This window comes from Camelus bactrianus, chromosome 9 (genome assembly GCF_048773025.1).
Source record: "Camelus bactrianus isolate YW-2024 breed Bactrian camel chromosome 9, ASM4877302v1, whole genome shotgun sequence".
In the NCBI taxonomy this organism is placed as follows: domain Eukaryota; kingdom Metazoa; phylum Chordata; class Mammalia; order Artiodactyla; family Camelidae; genus Camelus; species Camelus bactrianus.
Window position 1 is genome coordinate 69,558,899 of NC_133547.1, and position 25,341 is coordinate 69,584,239.

General features: G+C 46.6%; 1 protein-coding gene across 2 annotated transcripts in view; it reads right to left on the reverse strand.

The window, feature by feature from the left end:
* Window positions 1-101: 101 nt before the first annotated feature.
* The window catches only part of ADGRG3 (adhesion G protein-coupled receptor G3), a 30,549-nt gene continuing 5,309 nt past the window's right edge, over window positions 102-25,341 (reverse strand). The window contains exons 2-12 of one of the 2 annotated variants that reach the window (XM_010967342.3): window positions 23,029-23,191; window positions 13,520-13,658; window positions 11,840-11,986; window positions 10,910-11,044; window positions 10,511-10,550; window positions 10,220-10,320; window positions 9,956-10,068; window positions 7,301-7,581; window positions 7,013-7,106; window positions 5,633-5,916; window positions 102-3,797 (exon numbers count right to left, since the gene is read on the reverse strand). In XM_010967342.3, the coding sequence (XP_010965644.3) occupies window positions 3,685-3,797; window positions 5,633-5,916; window positions 7,013-7,106; window positions 7,301-7,581; window positions 9,956-10,068; window positions 10,220-10,320; window positions 10,511-10,550; window positions 10,910-11,044; window positions 11,840-11,986; window positions 13,520-13,658; window positions 23,029-23,191 (1,610 nt within the window). In that variant the 3' untranslated portion in view covers window positions 102-3,684. Of the gene's footprint in view, window positions 3,798-5,632; window positions 5,917-7,012; window positions 7,107-7,300; window positions 7,582-9,955; window positions 10,069-10,219; window positions 10,321-10,510; window positions 10,551-10,909; window positions 11,045-11,839; window positions 11,987-13,519; window positions 13,659-23,028; window positions 23,192-25,341 lie in introns of those variants that run through there. The other variant, XM_045504569.2, reaches the window with a different exon arrangement.

Genomic DNA, 25,341 nt, shown 5'->3' on the forward strand with positions numbered 1-25,341 from the left:
CCAGCGGTGGGCTGGAGCCAGCTTGCTTGGGTCAGCTTGCAAAAGCTGACTGTTAAAACTTCAAGAATGTTTGTGAGCCCATTGACAAACACAGCCATTATTAAAATTTTAATTATAAAATCATAAGTAAATAGATTATATTAAAAACAAAGGTAATAAATATTCAAAACTCATCACTTCCTAATTATTTCACTGCATTTTACTATTATCTAAGCTCCTGAGGTTATTTATGCCTATTGTATCTGTACAATGAAAATACTATATAATGGTGAGCTACTCTGCATCTTTTTCCAACTTCTGTTCAGTGATGTCACATTGATAGCTTAAAACTGCCCAGGAAATTATTTACACCACAGAAATTGGCAAATGCTCCAGATCAGGGCTTGTTCTCTCATCAGGTAGTTAACATTTACCAGGACACCACTGCTTCTGCCCTATGCGTGGTCAATGCAGTAACTGCAACTATATAACCTTGTGAGGACACCTGCAGTGTCTCTTTGGACCTCACTGCCCCTCACAGGGTAGCATTACAAGTTTCATGGGCCCTTTCCTTCAAAAACAAAACAGAAAAAATTATATTTTATGACTGTATTGCTACAAAAACAAATATAATCCTGGGTGGACTCATAATTACATGTTCATTATCCGTCTATTCACTTTTCCTTTGGAATTTAAAATAAATTAAAAAGAAACATTTTCATGGGCCACTCAGCTAATGCCTAAGTTTTCTCTGTGCCATGAGTTATGTACTAAATCAGCGATCCAGCCTGGACTAGAACCAGGACTCAGGCAGCCTGGCTCTGTCCACCACAACAGGGAGCCATGCCAGGACCCACGCTGGTTTCCATCTGTCTTGATGAAGGCTGCATTGACTATGCATGGGGCAGATAGCCAGTATCTCACTTAATCATCAGCCCTGTTGGGCAGCTACTGCCATCCCTGCTTTACAGGTTCAGCAGGTGAGGAATTGGTCGAAGGTAAAGAATTTGCACAAGGCAGGCTGACCTCAGAGTTCATGCTCTTAGCCATGGCTCTTTCCACCTCCTAGGTTGCCACTGTGATGCTTCAATGACAGGAAAACCCCATCTGTCCATGCTGGACCTTGGAGTGTATTTTTGCCATCACCCTGCCTGGCCTCAGCATGTATTCACCTTGGCACTTGGAGCCACTCTTGCCACCCCAGGCAATAAGGGACCCAAGCCCTTCTGCCCCTGACTGGCCCCAGGGTAAAGAGCCAGGCAGAAAGCAAGCACATCCCCAACATTAGCCACACTCCCATCTACAAATCTGCTTCTCCACCTGCACCTGGAAACCCAGCCCACTTGGCACTTGTGGCTCTGTTGATCCCCCATCCCACTGAGCATGTCTTAGTAGGAAAGGCAAGAAAAAGCCACAGCCTAGAGTTTCCCCTAAGACTCAGGGGTCAGGGAGGAGTTGAAATCTCTAGAACCCAGGGAGGACCCAGCTCCAGCACCAGCCCAGCTTGCAGGGTGGCCTTGGCCAGGTTGCTGGGCCTCCCCAGGCCTCCATTCCCTCCTCCCCACCCAGGGCTGGTCCACTTGGCAAAGCTGTACAAGGAATCTGGAAAGGAGCTTTAAGCTTCACATCCTCCTAGTTTACAAACAGGCTGCAGAGTCTCACAATTTACTTTACACTTGGTTCTTCTTTAGGCCCAGGGGGGCCTTGGGGAGCCAACTAACTCATGCTGACTCAGTGCTGAGCACTTTACTTTCATCACCTCCCTTAATGCTCTCAGGACGAGGCAAGGACTTGATGATGCCCATCTTACAGAGGGTGAAACTGAGTTTCAGAGAGGTGCAGTCACAGGCCAGGGTCACACAGCCCCTGAGCAGCCGAGCTAGGATTTGACCCCAGGCCTGTCAGATGTTGGAGCAGCTGTTCTTCTGAAGACAGATTACTAACCCTGAGACTTTGGCGTAAGGGAGCTGAGATCTTCAGTGTGAGAAATAGATGTCTATAATGTTAAGCCTTCAAATTCACCAAGTCTGTCCACAAAGACAGATAATGTGGCTCAACTGTTGTAATGTCCACACTCTTAAGATTTCCCTTCCAGGAACACAGACACTTACATAAAACAAGGGCTGGGGCTTCCTGTCTTTCATGGTTTGCTAGGTGGGAGGAGGGAGAAGGGGAATCCAGTCCAGGGCATCTGGGGGGAGAAGGCAGGCAGGTAGCCAGGGGCTGTGAGGAGGGTCTGATAGTAGTAAATTCTCACCTGCAAAAGCTGCTCAGCAAAGTCTTCAAAGCACACTGGGAAGGGTAGGGGTTGGGCAGGGAGGGTGGGGGTTAGGTACAGAGGGTGGGATGCCCCAGGAGTAAGTTAAGGCTAGAGGGGGCCACCAACAGGCTCGGTGGGTCCGGGTGGGTGTCCAGGAAAGCGGGTGGATACCAGTGCCCTGCCCTCCTGGTCAGGCCAGGCCACGGGGGAGGTGGGGTGTCTCTCTGCATCTATCTCTCTCTCTTTTCTTTCTTTGTGTCAGTTTGTCGGTCAATCCTTTCTTTCTCTCTATCTCTCTCCATCTATCTTTGTATCTCTACCTCTATCTCTATTGTCTCTGCTTCTTTTTTGTTTCCTACCAAGGAAACCAGTGGTTGCAAAACCAGGCCCAACCACTGGAAATTACAAATTCAGTTAGGTCTGATCTGAGGCCCTCCAGGGCTCAGGGCCCTGTCAGGCTGGTGCCAAACTCACACATCCATCTAGCTGGCCAACAAATATTTATTCAGGGCCTCGGGCTGGGCTGAACCGGTGAGGAAGGCTGTCAAAGTGCCCCGTGAACCCTGTTCTATAGGATCTCAGATTCCAGAAGAAACACCCACCCTCTCTCTGCTCAGCTCAGCCCCCATGCACTGGCTCCTCACCCTCAGATACACGGAGCCCGAACCGTCTGTCCTCCCCCCACTGGGACAGCAGCTCGGAGGGCAGGCCACCCAGGGGGCAGTCACAGTGGGGACTAGAGGGCCTGCTTGAGGTATACCACCCACTGAGTAAGTGGCATTCTTTGAAATTTGGTGCCCCAGGGCAGCCCCCAGGACAGTGGAGGCTCTTCCATGAGGATGGGCCCTGATGGGAGTGGCCAAGACCAGGGAAAGGCTGGATGGGAGGACCAACTGCCTCCCAAACAAACCTCTAGGCAACGACTGCCCCGGTACCTGAGGCGGTGACGGCTGCCTGAATGCCCCCTCAGGTACAGGCAGCCAGAGGGTGGAGTAGAGGTAGGGCAGTGAAGGGGAAGGAAGAAGGGGAGCGGCTGGGGGCTACTTCAGGAAGCTGGGCCAATGACAGACTTCCTTATTTGGGCTCAGGCTCTTTCTGAGACCAGAAGATGGTGACGCAGAGATAGACTGCTTTGCTCTGAAGGCAGGCTGTGGGTGTGGGGGCGGGGTGAGGGTGTTGCTCTGTCCCGGCGGGGGTCTCAGGATTATGGGGACTTTAGACTCATGCCATCCTGGATTTGTGAATTTTCAGATCCATAGGTGTATCTGGATAAGACCTTTGAGGCCACGTGGTCCCCCTTTGTTCCCATCCCTTCGTTCCCCAGTCACACTGTACAGAGGAGGACACTGAGGCCCAGAAGGAGGCAGGGAGCCCCGAGGTCACACAGCAAGTCAGAGCTGAGTCCAGAGCACAGGGCCAGCCCCACCTGGCCACCTGGCAGCCCCCTAGGCTTGAGACATGGTGTGGGCTTGGTCAACTCGGGCAGTGCCAGAAGTCGAGGTCGTGGTGCTCCGGCTTGGGAAGTAGAGAACAATAAACCAGCAGAAGATGAAGATACCTGTCAGGGAGGAGAGGGGCTCGGTGAGACTAGGGTGGGGCCTGGGCTGGCAGCTGCCCAGAGGAGAAATAGCTCCACTATAAACGTTCAAGAATTTATAGAAAAATCAGGCCAAAAAAAAAAAAAAAAAAAAAAACAAATGAAACCTACAACTGTAAAAGAACCAAATAGGTCTCTTGGGAATAAAGACCACAGTCCCTGAAATAAAATCTCTACATTCTTCTATCACAGAAAAGAAAGAACAAAATAAAGGAATTTTCATACGTACAAAACAACTACCACTGTCCCTCTTATAAAGGATTATTACAGAATGTTCGTCAGCAAGAAGAAGAAGGAAGGTGCGAAGTTTAAGAGTTGTAGTAAGTATAGAAATTGATAGAAAAGTAAAAAAACTTTATGTCTTTGAAAGAAATTTAAACTAAAACCTACACAACAATGAAAGATATTGAGAAGAGTTCAAAGGCAGTTAAAGTGGATTGAGGGCTCTGTTGTGTTTGGGAGGAAGACAGAAGTACCGAGTAGCTCACATTCAGTTGAGAAAACTCAGTGTGGTGAATTATTCAGACTTAACTATTACGGGTAGCCTCTGAAACAATAATGTTCTAATCTGCGGCTTCAAGGTGCATCTCTCCCCAAGCCTTAAGCCCTGGGACCTTTCAGATGTGGACTCATGTTTCTTCATCTGGGGACAGTCTCCGTTTGCCTAATAATAATGATTCCCCTTGTCATTAACATAGTTCCCATATATTGAAAGCCTACTGTGTCCCCCACACACGCTATTTCAGTTATTCATCGTGAAATCTGGTGAGAAAGATACTGGAATTATCCCAACTGTACAGAAGACTGGATCAGAGTTGCTTAGTGACTTGCTGGGGTGGTGAGTGGAGGTGGGATTTGAACCCAGGTCTTCCTGTCCCCAGTGCTGCCAGTCATGATGTCATACAGTCTCATGAAGCACTGGGAGCCAGCCCTGTTCTGTGGGCTTGTGCCCGCTGGGTCTAGGGCCCCTGGGTTCCTAATGACTGCTCCGGAACAGGATGAGACCAAATCAAAGCACACACTGGTCATTCCCCTTTTTGGATGTTTCCCTCACAGTCGGGCTGTGATGCTTCTTTAAGTTGCGTGTATGAAGCAGGTGTGTGAGGAGCAAAGAGGACAGGTGCAGGCAGGGAAACCATGTCCCCCACACACCCTGGGCATCTGCCCCTTTGCTGGGTATCACAGGAAGGACCCTGTGGGGGAAGGGAGCAAACGTATCAAATCATTTTCTCCACTAATCATTTCCTTCCTGCCTCCACAGTTCCTTTGAGACTGTCATGTCATGTGGCCATCACATCATATGGCACTGCCCTCCTGGTCACAGCTGATTGGACCAGAGATGGACACCTGACCCAAGATGGCCCAATCAGATCCTTGACTCTCCTAGGAACGTAGAAGAGACTGAACCAGGTGGTGGTTGTTCACTAGACTTGGAAGGTCACATAGGGATGAGGGGGCCATATTGGGCCATGGGTAGGAAATGGGCCAGCAGAGAGAAGAATGAAGAAGTTTCCATAGAGAGAGGAAGGTGAGACACTACATGTGACTCCAAAGAAAAAGATGGAGAAAGTATCTGCTTTGGTTTTGGTGGCTTTTCCTGAGCCCGGTACCAGCTCTCATGAGGTCAGCCAGCCTACCTGCCGTGGGGTCCTTGGGAGAGCCCTGGAGATTTAAAATCAGTACCTTTGATCTGAGCTGGCCTGACTGGAATCCTGTTTCTTGCCACTGACCCCTCCCCGCAACACCCCCTGGCACAGACGAGGCAGCCCACCACCTCCCTGGCCCAGGAGCCTCACCTTGCAGAGAGGTGAACAGCGCAAAGACATAGGTGGTGGGCAAGCCCAGGGGTGTGAGGATGGCCAGCCCCCACGTCACACCCGTCAGGCTCGAGAGGCCCAGCAGGGTGAGGACCCCCTTCCAGGTCTGCCCTCTCTCCTTGCCCGCTGTGGCGCTTGACAGGGTGAAGATCTTCCAGGCCACCAGGGCCAGGATCACAGCACTGAAGAGGAAGATGATGAAGAAATAGCCGTGGACGGTGACGTAGAGGGCAGAGATGGCAGTGTCCTCACGGAACCAGCAGCTGGAGGAGGTGGATGGCAGTTGGGGCTGGAAGGAGTACCCTGAGAGCCAGCTCCGGCAGCGTCCCGTGCCTGACCTTCTCTGACCAAGAAGATGGCTTCCCCAGCCTCTGTCCATCTATCTCGGGGAAGGAGCTGTCCCGAGGCTCCAGGCTACTGTCTCTTTAGAACAGTGAGCACAGAAGGGCCAATTTGGTCCCAAAGACATGTTTCCTTTGCCCCACATTATGTTGTTAAAAAAAAATTGAATGAATGACCGCCCTTTAAAAGGTGGAATAAACATCTAGATTTCTGCTTCTCTGATAAAACCACACATCCTCCTGAGGGACAGTAATCAGCTGCCCTTTAGACTGGCATGTGACTGCCAGTCTGCTGCTGTCCCCACCCAGGCTGCTGCAGGCACTTATGTTACCCACCCAGCTCCTACAGCCTCTGCAGTTGAGGCTCTGGGGACAGGACCAAGGCCTCACCAGCCCATCTTAGCACAGAGCCTGTGCAGGCACCCAGGGAGAGGCTCAGCTCAGCCCCACTGCTCCCTGCCCTGCAGGAGTGAAAGGCCCAAATGAACTTGTGGATCAGCCTCCTGTTCTACAGATGAGGAGACCCAGGCTCTGGGAGGTGATGGGCTTGTCCACAGTCATATAGCAACTCAGAGGCAACTCAGCTCTGGATAGAACCAGAGCTGCTGCAAATATGGGACAGGTTGTGCCCAGCACAAGGGCACCTGGCTGGAGGGGCATGTGGGGGCAGGTGGGGGCTGAAATCCAGCTCGCCTTCCACTCACCAGGCTGAGAACCTGGCTTGGTAGGTCAGAGGGATGGAGGGTACCTTTTAAAATTTGCCCAAAGGTGTCAGTTGGGCTGGTGGTGACCCAGGTTCCTGTCCCAGTGCTCTCTCCTTCCCTCACCTCTCTCATTGTACTTCCTCTCTCCAGGCCTCAGTTTACCCCTCTGGGCTATGAGCCAGCTGGAGCTGAGGATCCTCTGCCTTGACTTACTTGTCTCTTCCCAGGATTCCCTCCTCTCCTCACCTCCCTCTGGCCCTGATCTGCATCCCCAGGGCCCTGATATCACCCCTGCTCCCACAGCGGCTACTCACAGCTCCAGTGTGGTTCTGTTTTCCTTGTCACGGATGGTGTAGGGGCCATAGCTGTTGGCGCTCCCGGTGCCAATGACTATTAGGGCAGGCAGGCCTGGGGGCAGAGGTGGGGAGGAGGTGTGGCATTGCTGGGGCTCCTTGGCATGTCCTCCTCCAAACCCCCTCCAGCTGTGCATCTCTTGACCTCTGAGCCCATCAGAGAGGGAGCTGCCTCTCCTCGCTAGGCTGGCCCCCTTCCTGCCCCTCCCAGGGCCAGCCAGCCCCTCTGCCAGTCCAGGCGGCACCTACCCCAGCCCAAAAAGCTCAGCTTCAGGAAGTAGCGGCCAAAGTAGGTGTTAAAGACCTTGATGACAAGCAGGTAAAGGTGGAAGGTTTCCAGGCCCATCCAGGTGAAGGCACAGAGCAGGAAGTAGTGGAAGACGGCTCCCCGGACCCAGCAGGCGGCATCGGACCCCCTCAAGCCGTTCCCCACATTGATGAAAAAAGCCAGGTTCAGGAGAAACAAACTGACACTCAGGGCCACGTGGATCTTAGGGGCATCTTCAGACTTGAATCTCTGCCGGGAGAATCTGGAGCAAGGAAGGCCAGTGAGAGGTTGCAAGGAACACCCAGGCCTCTTCATCCAGCCTCCTCTGTTCCACCACTGCCGGCAGCCAGGGTGTGAGCCCCCTCTGGTTCAAGTCCAGGAGCCCTCTTGTGACCCTCAGGGCCCTGTGGATTCTGGATCCCGCTGGCCTCATCCTTTGACTTCATGCTTGAGCCAAACTGTGTAACTTGCGATTCCCTGAAAGCATTCTGCTTCTCCACACCTCCCAGACTTTGCCCACGGTCTCCCCTCTGCTCTTAATGCCTTTCCCTGCTGCACCTTCCAAATTCCCCTTGGGTGTTTCGTCTGGAAAGGCTGTCACTGAATGCCGCTTATCCCAAGCTAATTTGGAAGTTTCCCAGCAGTGCAATGTAACTCTCCACCCTCCCCTTGTTGCTGCCTCTCCCTGTGCTGTGACCTTGGGCCTGGCTCAGCAAGGTGTATTGGCTGAGTGAGTGGACAGACAGGGGACGGATGCACAAGGCCCAGGACGCAGTAGGGAGGGTGAGGCTCTGAGAGGGACAGGGACACAGAGTCACAGAGCTGGGCAGGGGCTCCAGGCTCCCAGCCCAGGGCTCACTTCCCTCTCTGTGGAGTTTTCACTCTGACTTCCTAGAAAATCAGATCCCAAAGGGCTCTCACTGGAGGGATTGCTGCTCAGGGCTGACTGAAGTGCGGGGTTGGGGGGGGATAATGTCCACCTCACCTGAGATGCCAGGCCCCACCCTTGGGAGTTGGTGACAATTCCTTCTGGAGCTCCAAGCCCAGCTCACAGGGTCCAGCAGTGCAGCCCGCTGACAGGTCACGCTCAGCGTGTTGGGAATGGAGGCAGTGTCCTAGGCCAGGGCTTGGGGGTGGTGGCTGGGGTGATACCACTTACACTCACGATTCAGTCTGAGATGGAGTGGGTGGGGCTGGTGGGGGCTGCAGCCCAGGGCCAGACGGTGCCAGCATGTGGAGAAGGGCAGTAGGAGGGCCCTGGGCTGGGAGTCAGGAGACCAAGGGCTGCTTCAGGTTTGTCATGGGCAAGGAGGCTGGGGAACAGGCAGGCCAAGCATAGGGCCACTTCCACAGTCTCCTCCAGGCTGGCAGCTCCTGTGGGTCCCTCAGCTATGGCCAGGGCCTGAGAGAGCCTGGGCACGGGCTGCAGCAGTTTCTGCCTGTCCTGCACCCACTCCTCCTTCTTCCAGAAACAGCCCCAGGTTTCCCCGAGGAGCACCTTTCCCCACACTCAGACTTGCAGTTTGGGTGCAGTTAGCCCTTGTGTTAGCTCAACCCCAAGAGCAGACACATGACCTGGCTTGGCCAGCAAATGTGAGTCACACCTTAACCACAGTGGCCTGTTCAGCCAGGGGCACGTTGTGTTCGTTAGACCCGACTCTGGTATCCATGGGATAAAACTGCATGGAACTGCGCGTGTGCACACACACGCGCGCTCACGCGCACACACACACACGGCCAGCTTGCTTCCTGGGGTGTGTGACCTCTACAGGGCCCTGCACTCAGAAGGGCTCAGTGCTTGTTTTAATGCTCTGTTGTCGCCATCTTGAAATTCTTAATAATGTTTGAACAAAGGGCCACATATATTCATTTTGGACTGGGCCCTACAAAAGATATAGCCAGTCCTGTGTGCGTGTGTGAACATGCACACACACACACACACACACACACGTACACACACAGCTGAATGCGTGTGGAAAATGGTGAAAATGGAACGAGCTCTGTGTTCTCGTCAGCAGCGCTGTACCAATGCCAGCCTCCTGCTTTTCTCCCGCACTGCAGTTGCAGCAAATGTCAGCGCTGGGGAGACGGGATGCAGGAGCCCTAGGATTCTAGGTACTATTTTTGCAGCTTCCTATTAGTCTATAATTATTTCAAAATTTTAAAAAAATTTAGAGACCTCAGTTCTGGGGCTTAGTTTAGAATATTAGCTGTCTAGGCAGCTAAGAGGCTGCGATGCAAGCCTGGGGCTCCCCAAAGCCCCTGAGGGTGGAGAAGTTACCTGGCATGACCGACAAAGGGGAAAACAAAGTTGTGAGAGGCAGAGGGACACTAAGTCCTAAGGACATCTTTTGAGCCCCTGGATCCAACCACGCCCGAAATTTTTGGGTTTTTCAATTGCACGGACCACACATTCTCTATTATGTTTAAACCAATCTGAGTTTCTGCCACTTGTAACTAAAATAGCCCAGGCACATTCCAGCCTCCAATCCCATTTTACAGATGAGGAAATTGAGGTTTGGAGAAAATATCAGTATAAGGCTGCACCAGCAGCACTGTTTTGTGGTTACTACCCTTCCTGGCTGCTGCCCTTGAGGGCAGGAGGGAGATGCGGGGTGGGGACAGGGGTGACCTACCTCAGGAAGGCGTACAGGACAATGGTGAAGGCCAGGAAGATCATGGAGGTCCCACAGCCAGCCTGGGAAATGAGTGTGAGGGCCTTCACGGTGGCCTGGTCCAAAACCGGCCTCTGTGGGTGATCATCCGGAACAAGGGCCCCATCAGTTGGAGGCCAGGCCCACATACCCCAAAGTCCCTGGTCCCTGCCAGGCGGCCCCCTCCCTGGGCCGGGAGCCTTGGCACCTCCAGAACTGCTGGGATCGGGGCAGGTGGGCCGTTACCAGCAGCAGGGCGAAGAAAGTCAGGTGGTCACAGTGGCAGACAGTTCTGTTGACTCCGCGCTCTGTGGAGCAGCCCTTGGAAGACCAGTCTCCTGTTGACCCTGGGGAGGAGGGGAGGGGAGCATAGGAGAGGGAATGGGTTGTAGGGGAGGGGAGGGGAGGGGAAGGAAACAGAAGAGAGGGGGCCAGAGAGGAAAGAACGAGGGGAGGGACCCTGCAGTTGGAGTCCTGTCCCCTAAGGAACCCATACCTTCCCCTCATCTTACCCGGAGAAGGTCCTCCAGGCCCTACCTTTAGTCACATCCCAGAATACACAGGTGAGGGTCATGTTCTGAAACCAGAGAGTGGGAGTCAGGGGAGAGGGAGGGGAGGTTGGGAGAAGGGAGAGGAGAGTGGGGAGGGGAGGGGGAGAGGACAGCATGCTCCGTGTCTCAGCACCTGTGTGCATTAGGTAGAAGGCAAGGCTCAGCCAGTGGTCACACAGGAACGCGAAGCTTTGATGTATCCCGGGTCAGCGTGTGGGTGTGGCTAGATATGGGCTGTGGGTGGAGAGTCGGATGTCTGCGGGCACTTATGTTACCCACCCATGGATCAGTGGGCTTCCCCCGGGTGGATGTGGAAGGGTTGGGGCTGCAGAGACTCGTGTGTGTCTGCTTCTCAGTAACTGCCAGGCCTGAGCGGGCAACTCACAGGAGGCTGATGCTGGTGGGAGAAGGTGATTTCCAAAGGGTCAGCCAGGCCAGCGACAGGTATATGACCCAAACTCAAGCCCACCAGGCGACTGTTCAACACGCGGCTGCCGTCCTCCAGATTGATCCGGGGACCCTGTAGAGGGATGTGGGGAGGCCAGGCTGCACAAGGGGCTGGCCCAACCCAACCCTGGTGGGGGCTCCCGGGAGCCTCTAAGAATCGTGGCCCTTGCTTGGAGGGCCAAGTCTGGGGCCAGAGGACTAGAGGGGTGAGGGGTCATGAGCGACCTTCTTCCTGCTGCTCCCCGTAGTCTCCCACTCAGGCTAGGCCAGGGCAGCCCTTACACTACAGGACAACTACCCACAAAACCATGTACCTGATGGCTCTCGTTGCTAGCCTCTGGGGCTCCTCTGCCCTCTTAACTGGAGGAGCACATGGTTAGAAGAAAGATCAGCTGCGAAATGGAGGGCAGTGGGTGCCTACATGTAGGTGAGCACCTGCCCACACCGACACTCAGGGCTATACATGGCCCCATGTGAGTGGGGACACACCTCTGGGGACACACACCCAGTACACATTTGCAAGGATCTGGGCATACTTGCTTGTGTGAACATGGTCACACCAGCACACACGTGATAACGTGTGCACCCGGAATAAGAAAGGGTATGCATGTTTGTGCACGCACAAGGACACACAGGGGACATGGACACACAGGATACACATGCAAGCCCAAGGGCACTGGTGTGGGGGTCTGAATTGCTGAGTGTGTATAATCAGTGTGAGCCTGCAGTCCACAGACTCTAGAGACAGGGGGCTGGTGTGACCACGGGCTGCTTTAGGAACACTCTCCAAAATCACCTCCTCCATCCCCAAGCCTGGCCTGGTGGACCGAGCACTGAACCTCAGAGTCACCGTTAGGCCTCTTCTCACCTTGAAGAGATTCCCCGAACCGACGTCTAAGACAGTTATGGCCAACCGGACCATCGGCCCCCGGCCCTGCAGGGATGCAAAAAGGCTCCTGGGCAGCCGGACTCTGTCAGGATGCTGGTGCTCCTCCTCCGTCACCTGCATCGGAATCTGCAACCACAGACCCAGCCCTCTCATCTTTACCCAAGATCCCAGCCCCCAGCAAAAGTTCCTGCCACTCCCCGGGGGAGGGGGAGGGGAAACTGAGGCACACTGTGGGGATGGGCAGCACCGACGATGTTAGCACTGAGGTGGGAAATCTGGGGGCACAGTCTAAGCTCTGCTCTGTCCAGGCTGTGATCCCCTGGCCAAGTGATGGCCCTCGTGGAGCCTCTGTTTTCCCAATATGAAGAATGGAGTTAGCAAGGCACCTGTGTGGCCACCTGTCAGGCTGAAAGCGGGTTGTGAAGGGGTGACACCTGGACAGGCTCATTTGCGAGTGTGAGGGAGGGTCGGCTGGGGTCCTGACCCTCGCTGTGCTCACATAGGGCTGTAGTGACAGCGTCTGGCTTCTGACTCAAGAAAAAATGGAAAATGTAAGGCCATCAGGAAGGGAGATAGCGAGGGCAAAGAGGGAGAACACAAGAATTCGCACTGAGTGTGATAGCCTCCTCCGCCCAACAACACATTTTCTAAAAGCTAAGAATGTCAAAATATTAAAATAAATTTCACTAGTAGTTGCCAAACACGTTTTGTTCATCCTCCTACCTCACGGTTGACCTGGGTCCCACCTGGTTCTGCCTCAAAAGCATCCCATGGGCATTGGAAAAGGGGGACCTAAGAGTTGTAGCTGAGGGCCCCAATTTTCTGCTTCTTAGTCCAAACCCTTGTGAAAAAGACACATGTGTGATTTCGGAGGCCAATGCACACCCCACGTGGAGGGCTCAGCTGCTTGGGTGACAAGATAAAGGGCTGAGAAAGGCCCCATCTGTCTTCCATCTCCCCTTCTCTAGGCAGACCTAAGTCCCTTGATGACAGCAACTTGCCTGTTGCCCGAATTTCCACCACCAGCTTTACTCCTTAAGGGAGGCTGTGCCCTCGCTGCACCAAGCAGTCCCTGTGAATTATCTCATTTGCTTCCTCTGATAACCTTGAAAGTGTTCCCCATTTTACAGATAGAGAAACCAAGGCTCAGAAAAGTTAAGTAATTTGCCCAAGATCACAACAGCTGGTAAGAGGCAGAGCTGGGATTTGAATCCAGACCAGTGTAAACCCAGACTCTACCTCTTGGCCTTTTGCATTACCTCTAAGTATGTGTTTACCTGGTCTCTAAAGCATCCCCTGGGTGGAAGAGCTCATGGGAACCTCAGACTTTGGAGTAGCCTTTGAGCTAATTTTACAGATGCGGAGTCAGAGGCACAGAGAGGGAGAAGGAGGACACCTAGTGAGGTGGTGGGAGGTCCAGGGCTAGAACTCAGTCTCCTTTGATTCACTGAGCTTCGAAGTGTCTCATCCTAGCACCCTGGATAATCTGTTACCAGGACCCACTTATCCAGTAAACTCACTAGCACCCATTAGCCAAGTGGCCTGTTCCCAACAAGACATGGGAAGGATGAGGGTTGACAGGCACCAAACACAGACCAGAAGAATGTGCCTGAGGAAGTAGGGCCAGAACCAGACAATGGGGATGGGAGAACCCTTCACCTGAGAGGGGGTCAAAGAGAAGTGCAGGTCTTCCGAGATGTCCGTGCTGATGTTCTTGACAAGAGCATTCAAAAAAGACATATTCACTGTTTCTGTTTGACTTTCCTCCACCAGATGGATCTCAAAGTTCAGCCAGTATCTACAAAGGGCCAGGATCAGACAAGATAGGGTCTCACAGGCTGAGTTACCCACTTACCTGGACCCCCACCTGGATGACAGGAGGAGCCATGCCATGGACAGCCATCATCAGGCTCTTGGTGTAGGAGAGGTGACCCAGAATATCACAGGAAAGACCCTGGGGTCACTGCAGGAGAAGAGGGGTGGCACAGGAGCCATTCATGCTGGTTCTGAGAGATTCCAGCCAGTGTCCCCTCTGTGTATTTTATGTGTTTATCTTTTCTTGTAACAAAATACATACAATATAAAACTTACCATTTTAAAGTGTGCAATTCAGTGGCATGAAGTACGTTCACAATGTGTGTAGCCATCATGGTTATCTAGTTCCAGAATATTTCCATCACCTCAGAAGGAAACCCTGAACCCATTAAGCATTTCCTCTCCTCCCAGTCCCTGGCAGCCACTAATCTATCAATCTGCCTATTCTGGATATTTCATATAAATGGAATTATATATCTGGTCTTTTGTGTCTGGCTTCTTTCACTTAGCACATTTTCAAGGTTTATCTGTGTTGCAGCGTGTATAAGTATCTCACTCCTTTTTATGGATGAATAATATTCCTTTGTGTGCAATACTGCATCTTGTTTATACACTTATCCATTGATGGATATTGATGGGCATTTGACTTGTTTCCTCTTTTTGGCTATTGTTAAAAGGGCTGCTTGTATTCACGTGGAAGCTTTTGTTTGAAGATTTATTTTCAACTCTTTTGGGTATATGCCTAGCAGTAGAATTGCTGAGTCATAGGCTAATTCTGTGTTTAATTTCTTGAGGAACTACTGATTGAGGAAATTAAAGAAGATTTAAAAAAAAAAATGGAAAGATATCCCATGCTCCTGGATTGGAAGAACCAACATTGTTAAAATGGTCACACTGCCCAAGGCAATCTACAGATTTAATGCAATCCCTATCCAATTAACCAGGACATATTTCACAGAACTAGAACAAATCATAATAAAATTTACATGGAACCACAAAAGACCTAGTATTGCCAAAACATTACTGAAGAAAAAGAAAGAGGCTGGAGGAATAACTTTCCCAGACTTCAGACAATTATATAGAGCTACAGTAATCAAAACAGCATGGTATTGGTACAAAAACAGCCATATGGACCAATGGAACAGAATAGAGAGCCCAGAAATGAACCCACAAACTTTTGGTCAACTAATCTTTGACAAAAGAGGCAAGAATATACAATGGAATAAAGACAGTCTCTTCAGCAAATGGTGTTGGGAAAACTGGACAGCAGCATGTAAATCAGTGAAGCTAGAACACTCCCTTACACCATACACAAAAATAAACTCAAAATGGATCAAAGACTTAAACATAAGACAAGATATAATAAACCTCCTAGAAGAAAATATAGGCAAACATCTCACATACATCTCAAAAATGTTCTCCTAGGGCAGTCTACCCAAGCAATAGAAATAAAAGCAAGAGTAAACAAATAGGACCTAATTAAACTCACAAGCTTCTGCACAGCAAAGGAAACCATAAGGAAAACAAAACGATAACCTATGGAATGGGAGAAAATTTTTGCAAATGAAACCGACAAAGGCTTGATCTCCAGAATATATAAGCAGCTCATACAACTTAATAAGAAAAAAACAAACAAATCCAAAAATAAGCAGAAGAACTAAACAAGCAATTCTCCAAGGAAGAAATACAAAGATCAATAGGCTCATGAAAAATGCCCAATATCACTAATTATCAGAGAAATCAAATCAAAACTACCATGAGGTATCACCTCACACCAGTCAGAATGGCCATCATTCAAAAGCCCACAAATGACAAATGCTGGAGAGGCTGTGGAGAAAAGGGAACCCTCCTACACTGCTAGTGGGAATGCAGTTTGGTGCAGCCACTGTGGAAAACAGTATGGAGATTCCTCAAAAGACTAGGAATAGACTTACCATATGACCCAGTAATCCTGCTCCTGGGCATATATCCAGAAGGAATCCTACTTCAAAAACACACCTGCACTCCAATGTTCATAGCAACACTATTTACAATAGCCAAGACATGGAAAAAGCCTGAATGTCCATCAACAGATGACTGGATAAAGAAGACGTGGTACATTTATACAATGGAATGCTATTCAGCCATAAAAAATGACAACATAATGCCATTTGCAGCAACATGGATGTTTCTGGAGAATGTCATTCTAAGTGAAGTAAGCCAGAAAGAGAAAGAAAAATACCATATGAGATCGCTCATATGTGGAATCTAAAAAAAAAAGAAGAACATAAATATAAAACAGAAACAGACTCATAGACATAGAATACAAACTTTTGGTTGCCAAGGGGGAGGGAGGTGGGAAGACTGGGAGTTTAAAGTTTGTAGATACTGACAGGCATATATAGAATAGATAAACAAGATTACACTGTATAGCACAGGGAAATATATACAAGATCTTGTGGTAGCTCACAGCAAAAAAAAAAAGTGACAATGAATATATGTATGTTCATGTATAACTGAAAAATTATGCTCTATACTGGAATTTGACAGAACATTGTAAAATGACTATAACTCAATAAAAAAATGTTTTAAAAAAATCCCTTGAGGAACTGCTAAACTGTTTTCCATAGCAGCTGCACCATTTTATATTCCCACCACCAATGTCTGAGGGTTTTAATTTCTCCAGATCCTTGCCAACACTTGATATTTTTCACTGTTTCGTTTGCTTGTTTGCAATGAAGCCATCCTAGCGGATGTGAAGTGGTATCTCATTGCTGTTTTAGTTTGCATTTCTCTAGTGAATAATGATGTTAAGTATCTTTTCATGTGCTTGTTGGTCTGTGTAAATCTTCTTTGGAGAAATTCTTCTGAGTACTCTAAACTATGAGATGATCATTGTGTAGTGTGAGGGCTAAGTCACACTTAACTGAGTGATAACTGAATACTGAAGACTGAGTTGCATGCAAACTGACTTACAGGAACTGAGCTGGTGTTGGAAACACATAGAATACAAATTTAATTGTCATTTATTTTACAGAAGCCCGCTTGCCATCAGCTAAAAACCTAGGATGAGGCAAGTCCCCTCTCCCACCTTCATCCCTGCCCCTGTGCTCTCCATGGTACTGAAACTTCTCCATGACCAGAGTTCTTTTTCCTAAGCCTGGGGTCCTAAGACATGTTGTCCATCTTTTAAAAGCAATTTTGAACAGGGCTGAGGTAGCAATGGTGAACATGAGCAGACAGAGCCAGGTCAAGGTTGTTGGAAAGGAGAAGCTGTGGGGGCCTTGCCAGGGAAACAAAAGTGAGGCTTTTGTTTTGACACCATTTTTGAACAGTCACAGTTCCCAAGAAATAAACCCCCAAGGAAACCACAGAAAAAATAGTTGTACAATATAAAAAGTAACCATGCAAATATGTGCAAATGAGCTTGGATGGGTCAACATCCAGCCAGAAACAGTGGGATGAGACTGTCCAAACCCATTTATTGAGCTATACCAACTGATACTAGCTTTTATTTATCTTTAAAAAAAAATCTAAACAAAGAAGTATTGTGATTTTTATTGTAACAAAAAAAAAATAGTGAATTGTATTTCACAATACACATAGCTCACTTCATGTCCTTAAAAAAATTCCTTGACCCTACAAAACAGCCCAGGAATTTACTTTCTTGAGGGAAGATTTCCTCATCTGGTACTCAGAGCACTTTAAATAATTATTTTAGTTGTGAAAAGTAACATATATTCAGTAAGTCTAAAGTATAGATGTACAGTTGATTTTTTAATTACAAAGTTGACACCCATTTAAAGATCATTTTCTTTGTCTGATATGAATGTAGCTACTCAGATAGCTTTTGGTTCATATTTGCATGATACATATTTTTCCACATTGTGCCTGTTTTTTCATTGTAAGTGATCAACAACTTGGCTTTTACCTTGGAGGGGATATCTTGATGTTCTCCAGGCCTCCGAATGTCCAAGAAATTCACTGAGGTGATGGGACCCTCAATTCTCATGGGGTTTATCTCCCGCCCTCTAGTTCACGTATGTCTTCCTAAGGCATCTTCACTACTTGCTACTTTCTGCTCATCAGATCTAATGAGCATAATCTTGTTAATATAGTGGACTCGAGTGATGCTTTTGTAGAATGTCAAGATTAATGAGGTCTCTGTGAACTATGTTATGACAAAGATGAGATAGACATAGCCCTGAGGAAAGCCCTGGCCATACACTGCTGGCTCTGCCAAGTAAAAGCAAACTGCTTCTGGCAGTCTTTGAAAGTTGGTAGGGAGAAAAAAGCCTTAGCCATATAATAGTTGTTTACCAATTGCAAGGGGCTGCATTGATTTATTTGAGTAAACATACTCAGCTGGGACAGCAGCTGCAATTGAACTCACCACCTGATCAAGTTTATGATAGTCCACAGTCATTCTCCAAGATCCACCTGACTTTTGGTGACTTAAATGGAGTTCTGATAGGTATCACCACCACCCCTGTCTTTCAAGCCTTTCGTGGTGGCATTAATCTCTACATTTCCCCCCAAGGATGTTATTTTATTTCTGGTTAACTATCTCAATGGGAAGAAGACATTCCAGGAGCTTGCATTTAGCCCTTCAATGGAATGCCCTCCCAAATGCAATTCAGTGGAGAACACATAATCTTTTTAACAAATAGTTCCAAAATAACTAGCTATCCAAATGCAAAATAACAGTAATAATATAAAGTTAGACATTTACCTCACACTGTGCCCAACAAATGAGCTCCAAATGCTTGACCTAATTATAAAGCTAAAACCACACATTTGTAGAAGAAAACTTAGAAGAAAAATTTTGTAACCTTGAGCTAGATGAACATTTCTTTGATAAGCTTTAAATTTAAATTGGATTTTATCTAAATTAAATGCTTTTAATTGTCAAAAAATATCATTAAGAAAATGAAAAGGCAAGACATAAACTGGGGGAAAAATGCATATTTGCAAATCATACATCTGACAGAGGACTTGTATCCAGACTACATAAAGAATTCTTAAAACTCAATAATAAGAAAACAAACCAAATTTTTAAAAAGGGGAAAATTTGAATAGTCATTTCACCAAAGAAAACATACAAATGCCTAACAAGCACATGAAAATGTGCTCAACATCATTAGTCATTTGTGAAACGCAAATTAAAACCACATTAAAATATCACCTACACTCAGTGGAATGGCTATAACCAAAAATACTGATAATATTGCAAAAATATATTAAAACTACAGCCTTTTTACACTGCTGGTGGGAAAGCAAATGATATGGCCACCTTGAGAAACAGTTTGGCAATTTTTATAAAGCTAAACATACTTACCATATATTGCAGCAATTCCATTCCCAGGTATTTACCGAAAAGAAATGAAAACATACATCTACAAAGACTTGAATTTAAATGTTCATGGCAGCATTACTCATAAGAACCCCAAACTGGAAACAATACAAATGTTCATCAATTGGTGAATGAATAAACATGTAGTATGTACATACAATGGAATATTACTCAATAATAAAAAAGAACAAACTATTGATACATGCTAAAATATGAATGTAACCCCCAAACATCAAATTTCTGTGTTTTTAAGCCAGCTGGTCAATGGTACTAGTTACAGCAGCCCGAACTGACTGAGACAGCCTCAAACCAGAAACAACGGAAATGCTCGACAGTAGAAGAGATACTAAACAGCAGTATGTTGATTCTATATGGTAAAAATGAGGACAAACTATTGCTACATAAACAAATAAACAAGAAACAGATGAATCTCAGGCATATGAATGAAGGAAAGAAGCCCGACACAAAAGAGCATGCACTGAACGAGTCTATTTATACGAAGTTTGAGAACAGGTATAACTAATACTTTGTTACAGAAGTTAGGATAATGGTTATCATGATGGGGTGCTATTGATTGGGAGTCTAGAAAACTTTTATAGCTTGATATAGGTGGTGGTTAAAATATGCATATGTAAATATGCAAAATTTATTAAGTGGTACAGTTAAGATGTATGCATCTTGTTGTCATATATAGTATACCTCAAAATAGCTATTCTTAGAAAAAAGTTCAGGCTTTGGACTTCTGCTTCTGAGTAGGGTAGAGTTGTTTGTGGTAGATCAATGCTCTTACTGAGGACAAATAGAAAAGCTAGATATAATACAGAAATAATTTGTTTAAAGGCATCAGAGAACTGCTGAAACAGTGAGGACTAGAGGGGCTAAAATTCTGCAGAGGGAGAGTCATAGAGAAATGAGCTGAAAATCTGCAGTTGATTTTTTTTTTCCCCCAGGGACATGTGCTCATTCTAAGCATGGACAAAAGGCTGAGAGTTTGAGCTCCGTCTGGATAAGAAGTCACTGCTGGTCACACAAAAAAATGCTCTGCTAGTCACAATATGAATGAACCTTAAAAATATGCTAAGTGAAGGAAGCCAAACTCAAAGGACAACATGTTGTATGGTTCCATTTATATAAAATGCCCAGAAGAGGCAAACCTATAGAGTGATGAGCAGATCAATGGTTGACTGTAGCCAGGTTTGGATGGCAAACAGGCACAAGAGTGCTTTGTCAAGTACAAGCAGAGCATTTGGGGGTCTTAGTGGTGGTGTTGGTGTGAGGAGGGTGAAGAAATAAACCTGGGTACTCGAAGGGTCTCAAATGTACAGCTGTTTTCTCCTCCAGACATTTTTCGGGATTCTGAGACTCTGTGGTTGGAGAGGCACTAGCTAAGCCAAAAACTCTGTAGAGGTTTCCACAGTCTTTTTCCTTCTTTTTAGTGAATCATAGAGACAAACGTGAAAGAGAAAGCAATAAATCTTTGAGAAGGAAACACAGAAGAGTATCTTTGTGATCCTGGGGTAGGCAAAAATTTCTTAAATAAGACCCCAAAGCATTAACTATAAAGTAAAAATCTACACTGCATTAAAATTGAGAATATGTCTTTAATCAAAAGACAGCACTAAGAGAATAAAGTGGTAACACACAATGAGAAAGAATGTATTCATGAGTATCTATTTGCAAAGACATGTATACAGAATATGTAAAGAACCTCTAAAAATCACTAAGAAAAATCCAAACAACCCCATATAACAGCAAGCCAAAGACTAAAAAGGGTATTTAATAATGAGGATATCAAAATGTTCAATAAACATATGAAAGGTGTTAAACTTCAAGGGTCATCAAGGACATATAATTAAAATCACCATATGATACAGTACAAACCTGCCAGAATGGCTAAAATGAAAAAGCAGACAATACCAAGTGCTGACAAGGATGTGAAGCAACTAGAACTATCATACACTGTGGGAGTGAAATTTCATTCAAGAACTTTAGAAAACTGTTAGGTAGTTTCTATTAAAGCTAATCACATGCCGATCCTATGACCCACCAATTCCACTCCTAGGAATATACCTTATAGAAATACATATGCTCACCAAAATACATGAACAAGAATATTAATAGCAACACTTTTTGTATGAGCCAGAGACTGGAGACCACTCAAATACCCATTAGCATGGTAGAATGGATAAATGAGTTATACAATCTATCTATACCTATATTGATCCATATCTATCCGTCTATCTAAATTATATATAAAGAAATATACCAGTGTGAAAATAATGATTATCTCTGGATAGTAAGAAGGAGAATTTTCCATTTTCCTCTCTAAAACCACTTTCTAAATTTATCATGAGGAGTATAAATTGCTTTTATAATCAGAAGAAGTCATTAAAATAAAGAACACTCAAATTTATCAAGTTCCTACTATTTGTTAATAAGTCTTCCTTGCACTATTTCCTTTAATTTCAACAACCACCCAGGAGGAAGGTATAGGAGAGAGATCAAGACCAGAGGCTTTGGAACAGTAGTAAAATGACATTGCTGGTCGGACAATGATAACAGCTACCATGTCTGAATTATGTATTTAATCCTTACAACATTTCCACAAGTCAGGTGTTATTTCAGCCTCATTTTACAGATGAGGACACAGAAAGTTAACCTGGCCAAAGTCTGATTGCATTTTTGAGCACTTGCAGTCACCAGTACACCCCCACCTACTGCCCTTCAGACCTAGGTTCATGTTTGACTTTGCTGCTTACCTGCTGGGTAACTGTGGGCAAGTTATTTAACTATGGGAGTTCTCTTGTCTGAAAAATGGGTTGATAACAGGACCTACCTCATAGGATGGTAAAGATAAAGGAGATAACTTGGTTAAGTGATAGCTTTGGAAACTGAGTCTACATCCTCCACATCTCAGAGCCCCTACTCTTGCCAAGGTGCTTCTGCTCACTGTAAGGCAGCACAAAGAGGAGCCTCCTGATCAGCTGCTTGGAGCTCAGGTCGGGATGGAAGCATTTTCAGGCCACTGAAATTATGCTGCTCAGTCAACTTGCTGTCCTAATACCAAGTCTGGGATTGTAAAGTTTTCACTCATTTTTCCCAACAACTATGTATTGAGTGCCAACTATGAGCCTTTCTGAATATCCCAAAAGAGCAGTGATTGGCAGGGAGAGGAGGGGAGAAAGATATTTTTGGAGATCATTCATGGAGATGTAAACAATCTAAACCATTTCTTCTCCCTCGATCCAATATCTCTTGGTTTCTTGGTCTTATCAGTCTCTCAATTTCATTGATTCTACGTCTCACAGCATCTCTGTTCCTCCTATCCAGGTGCACAGTGCCAGTTGGTGGTGGTGGTTCAGCCTTCACTCTTACCCAGACCATTGCATCCTACCTGCTCACCTCTCCGGCCACAACATCACCCTCGTATCCTTTCCTGAAGCCTGAGCAACCTTTCTAAAACTCAAAGTTGACTATGCTCTTCCCCTATTTAAAATATATCATGTCCCTCCTGCATTGCTATAGCTTACACAACCCTTCACATTTATATTTCCAGTCCCATCTCCCCCCCACCCCATCTCTCCATTGTTGCCTCCAGCCCCAGCACTTTATTCTTTCACAGTTCAAATCACTATAGTTCTCCCTCAGTACTCCCTGAAGTTCTGCTGACTGTATCCCCTAACATTGCTTGAATCCAACTGGAGATCTCCTATGCAGCCTTCAAAGCCCTTTCATGGGTGACCCCCTCTGTGAAGCCTCAGCAGATTTCCCTCCTTTGAGCTAACGTGGCATCTTGTTCACCTTACGTGTGATCACACTCCAGGGAAATCATCATTTGAGCCCATGTCTGCATCCCCTGGACCACAGGGTCAGTGGGTGGGTCAGGGGGAACACTGGTGTCAAACAAGGTGGAAGGGTGAGATGAGAGCGGCACTTTCTGGGGCTATCCCTTCCTAACAGCCTCCCTACCCCATCCCTGCCAGAGCCCCACATCCCTTCTCCAGTCCAGAGGGCCCTTTACCTCTGCAAGTTTCGCAGATTACAGGATTCATTCCCCGACTGTGTACATTTTGGGAAGCACTTAGCAGTGTCCTTAAGGCTGAAGTCATCATACCGGTTTTTATTGATTCGCCCCTGGCAGACATTTCGTGGCATTTCATGTCTGATTGTGGATCTTTTCTCACCTAAGGGAGGGATGCAGAAAGTGAATGGGCTGCATGGGGAGGGGCCAAAAGAGTAGGAGTAGTGGGGAAGGAGCTCAGGCTCTAGAGTCTGGTGGTGTGGCTAGATCCCCAGCTCCATCCACCCACACTAACTGTGAACTTGAGCTGGACTCATACACTCCCCAGACCTCGGTTTCCCACGTGAAAGGAGATACTTCCCCCCATCTCACAGGGCCAGTGGGATGCTTTGGGGAGAGTGTACAAAAGGCTTGGCACATGGCTATGTAGATAAAAGGTTTCATTTTAGTGCAGGTCCCTTTTAGTGCCTTCTCCAGGAAGTCTGCCTGGCTTTTTGCAGTTGTACCACATCAGACTTTCCAAACCCTTGCAACTGTGGCTCATGGTATAACACTACGACACAGTCTGTTTTAGTTTGCCTCATTCTCCCACATTCCCAGTACAATCATCAAGGCTACCTCCTCGAGTGGGTCGAGAATACGACAAAGTGAGGCTCCCTGGAGCGTAGCAACTGAGCAAGGTCACCAGCTAGTTGGAGGCTCCAGGTCTAGAGATTAGCTTTCATGACTCCTTTTACCTGGTACAGGGGTTGGAGTGGAAGCTTTGGGTCACTTACTAACTGTGTGACTCAGGTTGGTTACTTAAAACTCTCTGATAAATGGGGCTGGTAATACCTTTCTTGCAAGTTGCGGAAGAAGAGGGGAGGGTATTTCTCAAATGGTAGGGCACATGCTTAGCATGCATGAGGTCCTGAGTTCAATCCTCAGTACCTCCTCTAAAAAATACATACATACATAAGTAAACCTAACTACCTCCCCCCCAAAATAAATAAAATTTAAAAAAAAAAGAAAGTTATTAAAAAAAATAGTTGTGGGGAAGATTAGAACTCATATGCATTAAAGACATAGCTCATTGTAGGTGTTCAAAGAGCCAGGATTATTTTTTCCGGGAGGTGAGAATTGCATTGTAAAACTGTGTGAATACTCCTGTATTTATGTTGGATGGATGGATGTGTCTACATATTTATCTCTCAACAAAAGTAATACATACGCAGAGTTTTTTTAAAAAAATTAAACTGTACATGAGGACATAAAGTAAAAAGTAAAAGTCCCTGCGGCTCTCAGGTCACACTCCAGAGCTCACTGTCTATAATGATTTATTGCACAACTTTCCAGGAAATTGCTATGCATATGCAAGTATTTTTATGTAAATCATTACAAAATTTACATGAATGGGACCCCTTAGCAATACATCTTGAAGAGCTTTCCGCAGCAGCACATGTGAATCCATCTCATTCTTTATGTATTTGCTACTATTCCAGTATATGGGTGTTGCAATACTTTTCAATTGGTCCCCTGTCAATGGACATTTAGGGGTTTATTTTGCTTGTTTTTACTATTTTGAATAATGCTGCCTGCGTCTTCGTCAGCTTATGTTAAGAATTCATAGAAAACATTCCTATCCTTGGAATCTCTGCATCAAAATGTACAAGCTTTTAAAAATTGCTAGGTATCATCAAAGTTCCTTCTTAAAGGGGCTACCCCGATTTACACTTGCACCATAAGTGGGGGCAAGAATGACTACTTACCCACATGCTTATAGTCCTAGACTTTATCAGAGTTTCAAATCTTTACCAGTCTGAGGGGTAAAATTGAATTTCATTTTAATTTAAGAAGGAGTTTGAGCATCAATTTATATGTCTTTTTCCATGAGCTACTTTGTCATATCCTTTATGGGTGGGGAGTCATTGACAATCTGCCCCTTTATGTTTCCAACTGGCACACCAGGAACGGGGGGTGGAGGGGGGCTACCTCTGGGATGTGCTGGGGGGGGGGGTGGGCAGGGAGACATTTTCATTTTTTCACACCCTTCCCCAGTGTTTGATTTTTTAAAAATCATGTGCAATATTATTTTCACAGTAGATGAAACTAGTTCAATTTTAATGAAATACATGGTGAAGATTATGGCAGACCAAAGTTAGAGTAAATGTAGGGAAAAAAGGAACATTCTTGATTGGATTTTATGTGTCACATCAGATCTATAGGTGACAATGTTTTAATTTTCTGTTAGATTGTAAAGATATTCAGGATACATTGTTTAATGGGAAAAGCATCTGATAGATGAGCATGTATATAATACGGGGCATGTTTGCT